Source organism: Triticum aestivum, chromosome 6B (assembly GCF_018294505.1).
Source record: "Triticum aestivum cultivar Chinese Spring chromosome 6B, IWGSC CS RefSeq v2.1, whole genome shotgun sequence".
In the NCBI taxonomy this organism is placed as follows: Eukaryota; Viridiplantae; Streptophyta; class Magnoliopsida; order Poales; family Poaceae; genus Triticum; species Triticum aestivum.
This window is the reverse complement of record NC_057810.1, coordinates 581,403,271-581,409,530: the sequence shown is the minus strand read 5'-3', so window position 1 is coordinate 581,409,530 and position 6,260 is coordinate 581,403,271. Positions and strand designations below refer to the sequence as shown.

At 50.2% G+C, this 6,260-nt stretch overlaps 1 protein-coding gene across 1 annotated transcript; it reads left to right on the top strand.

Annotated features, from left to right (window-relative positions):
- Nucleotides 1-2,584: 2,584 nt before the first annotated feature.
- LOC123134480 (uncharacterized protein At1g66480) lies at nt 2,585-5,199 on the top strand. The gene is made up of 2 exons (XM_044553733.1): nt 2,585-3,706; nt 4,893-5,199. The coding sequence occupies exons 1-2, from the start codon at nt 2,993-2,995 to the stop codon at nt 4,935-4,937; spliced, it is 759 nt and encodes a 252-aa protein (XP_044409668.1). The 5' UTR covers nt 2,585-2,992; the 3' UTR covers nt 4,938-5,199.
- The last annotated feature ends 1,061 nt before the right edge of the window (nt 5,200-6,260 follow it).

Genomic DNA, 6,260 nt, shown 5'->3' with positions numbered 1-6,260 from the left:
TCAAGTAAGAATAGCATCCAACCACCGGTCCACTCACATATCAGATTATCAAAGTATCGAACACGAATCAAACCAACACGATGAAAGTAACTAGATGAAATTCCCGTGTGTCCTCAAGAACGTTTCACTTATTATAAAAAACTGTTCCGGACTTACAAAATGGATTGGGCTACCTTGCTGCACCTACTGTTACTATTGCTACTTATTGTTTGTTACAAATTATCTTGTTATCAAACTACCTGTTATCGACAATTTCTGTGCCTATAGAAATTACCTTGCCAAAAACCGCTTGTCATTTCCTTCTGTTCCTCGTTGGGTTCGACACTCTTACTTATCGAAAGGACTACGATCTCCTATACTTGTGGGTCATCACCTACCTTGTACAAAAAATATTCGACACAACTCTAACACGAAGCTCTTGGACGACACGGCAACACGGGCTTTTGCCACAACCTCGACCTCCCAGGATCAACGAGGTCATCCCAAGGCAGTTCCTACCCTCCCGTGGCATCCACCTCGGCCCCAACGAGTAGCCAGGCATAGTCCTGCTCCGTGCACACTAGGTGTTCGAGGAAAAGGCTCAAAGGTGAATTTCTTTTCATTTCTCAGTTTTGTTGTTGCGACATAGTAGTAGTTTGTAATGAGTATATTTTTGTTGTAGATGAGCTAGTTTGAATCCTCTTTGTGGGATAATTCCTCGTTTGAAGATGAATATGATATGAACAAAGAGGAGGACATTGCTTTGATCTTGATGATGCACAATAACAAGAGGTCAAAGTATGATGGTTCCTTTTTCGGCCGTGAGGTGATTCATAGGATAAGGCAAGATGGGCATAATAGATTGATGCTCAAATATTTTGGTCTAAATCTGGTGTTTGCAAAGCAATAGTTTCGATACCAGTTTAGGATGTCTCCGGATTTGCTCCTCCACGTTGCCACTGTGTGACGCAACATGGTCGAAGAAAGAGTTGTGTCGGAGATCTTGGAACACCAGCCAGAAGGTGACCGCCGCATTGTGCACGATGACATTTGGCGTTCTGGCAGATTGCATTGATGATAATTTACAGCGGGAGAGAACACTTCATTTCTGGCAGATTTCATTGATGATAACTTACAGTGGGAGAGGACACTTCAATTTATGTGTCAAGAAATTTGTAAAGGCGATGGTTGAAGTGCTCCGACCAGAGTATTTCAGATCATGTCACTCTTCTTTTGCGCCGTTAACCCCATTCCTCGTAAAGACCAGAGATTTTGACAACGCTGAGTGCTGATATAAATCTCACATCGCCATCATCTTCCGTTCCCATCCAATTCGTTAGAGGTCCCGAGCATACCCATCTGGACGGGACGTGACAGCAACAAAGGGCGATTCCGGTTTGAAAAGCCATACGGTAATGGTGACTCTTTTTTCGGAAGGGTGACGCAGGTGTGGACATTGACGAACTGACGATGACATGCATGGACCTATGCGATTTTCTTTTCATGCATTGTGAGAGCCATGCGTACGTGTCGCCTGCGAGTGCGCGCATCCGCTCTGATGTATATGTGCTCACATACCATACGGGTCAGGTCAAGCAGTGGTGCACTTGGAGACATGGGACGTGACACCGCTACGTGCCGTTGATGGCTCGCTTTCATGGTGCGGTCAGGGGCGACCAAAAAATATGAGCGCTGGATCCGTCAGCTTGCGACGACGACGGACGCGATGCGCCATGCGACGGTCATGGCAGCGACAGGAAACCGAAGATTATTATGCCGATTACGTACGCGGGCCGCCGTACCAAGCCACGAAAGGAATCACATAGTGTAGTACGTACTACTAGTACTGTAGTGAGCAGGCAACCTAGATCTCGTAATGTAGTGCCATCATAAATGGAACCACGTACAATGACCGATCGCCATATGCAGGGAGGTTCCAGATTAGTACTAGCACAACAAAGCGGGTAGGTGGGTTCGAAACAGACAAAAAGAGGGGATCGATTTGACAGTGGAAGTCGTCTTGTTCAGCCTATCGACACACACACAGCACAGGAGTCGTCCCTTGAGAAGCGGTGGGATGCAGCCCCCGACGCCGAATTCAGTTGACATCTTCTTATCGTGTCTTTAAGAGATCTATCTATGGCTTGACCTACACACCTACGGTAGTTACTACCACATCTTGCTTCTTCCGAGAGCCAACGACCCAACCGGATTTCTAATTTGTGATTCTAATTCTAGAACCGGAGCGGATCGGTGGTGGCCGATGGATCGTTCACATTAACGCGATCATGGGTATGGAAAGGAAGTCGGGTGACTAACTTGAACCTCACTTATCGCCGCTCGCTTTACAGTTCACGGTTGGGCAGTGTTGGCGAAAGAGCTAAAGCCAACACGTTACTACACGCAGATCTTGTGCCAACCCACGATCGTGAGTAACCACAATGGAAGCCAGTCCTGAATTCCTGATATCCCCCCGCACAGATTCCGTTCATCCCAACGCTTTCACATGCATGCACACACACGGACACACTTTGATAACTGTATGTATGTACTTCTGGTTGCCATGATTGCGAGCTGTGAAACGGTGGAGTCTCCGTGTTGGCTCTCCTGCGGTGAGTGGAGTAACCAGAAACTTTGCGCCCGATCATTATTCACACGCAGACGGACGGGCGCTATCTCGGCAATGGAGTGCTCCCCGGCAATCTGCATCCGAAAGCGGGAAACGCAAGAGAGACAAGGCCACCACCTCGGCATCTCCATAAAATACGCCCCTCGTCACCTTTGACCCCTCACCTCCTCCTCTCCTGCAGTTTCCTTCCTTTTATAAAACAAACAAAAGATCACGACGCACAGGCCGCGCCTCCCGAGAGAGAGAGTCGAGCAGAGGCAGACAGACGACGCCTCCCTCAAGAATCAAGACCAAACACGCGCCGCGCCGGCACGCAGCAACGCCGTCCGTCCACGCGCACCGGCAGCACCACCGAGACCGAAGCGAGAGAGGAGAGGAGGAGCGATGGGGAACAGCATTGGGGCGAAGCGCAAGGGGGCCAAGGTGATGCAGCTGGACGGCACGTCCTTCCGGGTCAAGCCGCCGGCGGCGGCGTCCGACGTGCTGCGCGACCACCCGGGCTTCCAGCTGCTGGAGGCGGAGGAGGTCAAGCTGCTGGGCGCGCGGGCGCGGCCCCTGGCGCACGACGCGCCGCTGCGCCGGGGCCGGCTCTACTTCCTCGTCGCGCTCCCGCGCCGCCCCGCCGCGGGGCCGCCCAGGCGCGCGTGGTCGGGCAACCTCCGCGTCGGCGCGCGCGAGCGGCTCGAGTCGCTCATGCTCGCCCGCCGCTCCACCTCCGACCTCTCCTCCTTCCAGGGCATCGCCTCCGCCTCCGCGCCCGCCTCCCCGCTCCCCGGCGGCTACGGTGTCTCGGGCGGCGGCGGAGGTACCCCCGTGCGACTCAGGATGCGGCTCCCCAAGGCGCAGGTCGAGAAGCTGATGGGGGAGAGCCGGGACGCGGCCGAGGCGGCGGCCAAGATCATGGAGCTGTGCGCCGCGGTGGGCGACGGCGGCTGCAGCGCCAAGGTGACGCCCGAGCGGCCGCCCGGGATCCTGCGCAGCCCGCGGTTCGCGGCCACGCCCGAGTGGGGCTCCGGCTTCATGCTCCCCAAGCCGGCGCCCGGCGCGCCGCCCAAGACGCCGCAGAGGTGGCCCACCCTCCCCGGCACCAAGGAGGAGGTAACCACCATTACTGCTCCTACTCTTCAAATCAATCAATTAGCCCCATCCATTCTGCACGTGCATTGCATCACTGCGTGTTCCCTTGTGCACAGTGCGTGATGCATGAATTATATTCGTTCGACAGAACTCTGAACAAGATCTGCATTTTTACTTCCTACTCCAACTTGAGTTGAGATGCACAACCAAAAGTCAATCACATATATATAGTACTGCAGAATTCGTCCCTTGCAGCAATTATATTCTAGAAGAAGAAACAAAAATCTTGGCCAGCAATGCGTTGTATCCTACTTCCTCCATCGCGAAATACTTGTTTGAGAAATACTACCTCGGTCCTTGGTTATAGGTCCTCTTTGTAGTTTGTGCCAAATTTTGACTAAAGATTTAACTAACAAATTGTTAATGCATGTCAAAAAAAATTATCTCATTGGATTCGTATTTGAACATAGTTTTCAAAAATACAATGTTTGGTGACATGCGTGAACATTTTGTTAATTTAATCTATGGTCAAAATTTGGCACGAAATACAATGGGGACCAATAAACCCGGACGGAGGTAGTAGATGAAAATGAATGCATCTAAAACAAAAATACGTCGGGATATATTCATTTCTCCGGACGGAGTACATAAGAGTAGTAGAATTCTTGGGTTTTGTTCGGTTTGTGCGGTTGGTTACCGCAGTGGAAAAGCACCCACTAACCACTAGTGTAAGGCTAGCGAAACTGCCGAATGTCAGAGCAGATGCCGCGCACAGTACAGCGGCAAGAAGAGTTTTCTTGTACTGCTGTCTGCAGAGAACATGTACCCTGTCTCAGTGGCGCACTACGCCTGGGAAACTCTTCTCCGCTCATTGCGGGAAACAACGTACACAGCAAGCACAGCACAACTTTCGTGCGGGTTTCCTCTTTCACACACCAGTATCATTTAACAACTGGAGTCGGTAACCGTCACAATAATCATAAAAAAGAAACAAAAACAAATTAGAGTTAGCAGAATGAGACAAAAAAGAAATGAATTGATGCCGCCCATCGTTTTTGTTTCTTGTTTCTAAATTCTCTTGTGGTGTTGAACCCAGACCCACAAGTTTTATTTTGAGCGTCGATACGTAACGGGATCCGTAGACAAATCTGTGTAACAATTGTCGCCTTTCCTGAAGTCTAATCCTGTCTCCATTTCCATGTTTCAGAAGCGTGCGAGGTTCGTGGCGTTGCCGGACGAGCTGATAGCATGACCGACATTCCCCTCGACGGAGACGAGTTAACACATCCATCCTACTGTCCCAGCCATGCTTGCTGATTGTCAGGCCAGGAGATAGGGAGTTATAAACCTATCTTCAGGCTGTTAGAGATACCGGTCCGAAAAAAAGGCTGTTAGAGATACATGCTTGGATCATCATTCTCTTGCCAACAAAAACTATGGTTCGAAGACGAGAAGCCGCCGAATGGCTTCCAATTCACCTTGATTTCGCCTCTCAATAGCGTGTTTCTGGACTCTCTCTTCTCCCTTGTGCGTTTTCTTGTTAGTTCCTCTCTGGTGGTTTTATTATTAGTCCACCATGCCATGTCGTCGTGAATGCTCTGTCTCTGTGCAAGCCAATTGTCTCGGTCAACTCTGTGTGCATGCATGATTTCAGATTGATTTGGAAGATGCCAACCTGCTGCAGTTTGCTTCAGACTCGGCAGCTTCTCTGAATTATCCGCACTCACTCATTCGACCCCTGCATGATTCTGGAAGGGGGTTGTGCGGGTTAGTGGTGCGTGATAATGGATCGTCGCGTTGAACCGGTGGATTATATTTGCTTATGCTAAGAATTATTATTGGGAGCTGTTGCTCAACCGCATTCCTCGGCACATGCAAGTGCTGTTTGCAAAATCATAAGTAGTACATTTGCTGCGTCGTCAGTGTTTCTTCCTTGTTTTTTCAGATGGTGATGAAAGGCTTGGTTAGCGTCCGGCTTCGTGTCAAGTCGCGGGTGTTGTTTAGTGGTTTCTTAATTCATCCAGATTTGGATAATGGTGCTGCATCCAATCATCGGAAACCTGCACACGTTACGCGATCTGAACTACCGTCTTATATACTCTTATATCTATGGGGTGAGAAAGTCAGATCGGAAGAACATGCAGGTATACTTTCTGAATCTGAGAGAATCGTTGGCAGCGCGTGGACTCTGAGATAACTCCATATTCTTTGAGCTTGAACCTTACTGGCTGCCCCTGTAACGCATAATTCGTTACCACGGGAGAGTGTGTAGAGATGGCCAACTTCCAGCAGGACCGGGGCATCTTGTTCTTAACCTCATTTCATGGGCCTCTCCACAGTTGCTTGCAGAATTTGCAAGTTCATGCAATACATCAACATGCGAGGAGGGAGGAGCCCGTGGTCGTAGTCCAGAATGGGAGTTGGCTTCCCTTTCGTAAGGGCACCTCCAATGTTGCTCATCAAATGAATGCCCCCTAAGAGCATCTACCGCCGCATATAACAATCTGACACCTCAAATGCCCGCGAACGTGCGGGCGCGGGCGCGTACGTGGACACTCCTCAAATTAACACAACT

Coding starts and splice junctions, on each gene's coding strand:
- LOC123134480 (XM_044553733.1), top strand. CDS start 2,993: ATGGGGAACAGCATTGGGGCGAAGCGCAAGGGGGCCAAGGTGATGCAG. Junction 3,707..4,892: donor TCCCCGGCACCAAGGAGGAG/GTAACCACCATT, acceptor TCCATGTTTCAG/AAGCGTGCGAGGTTCGTGGC.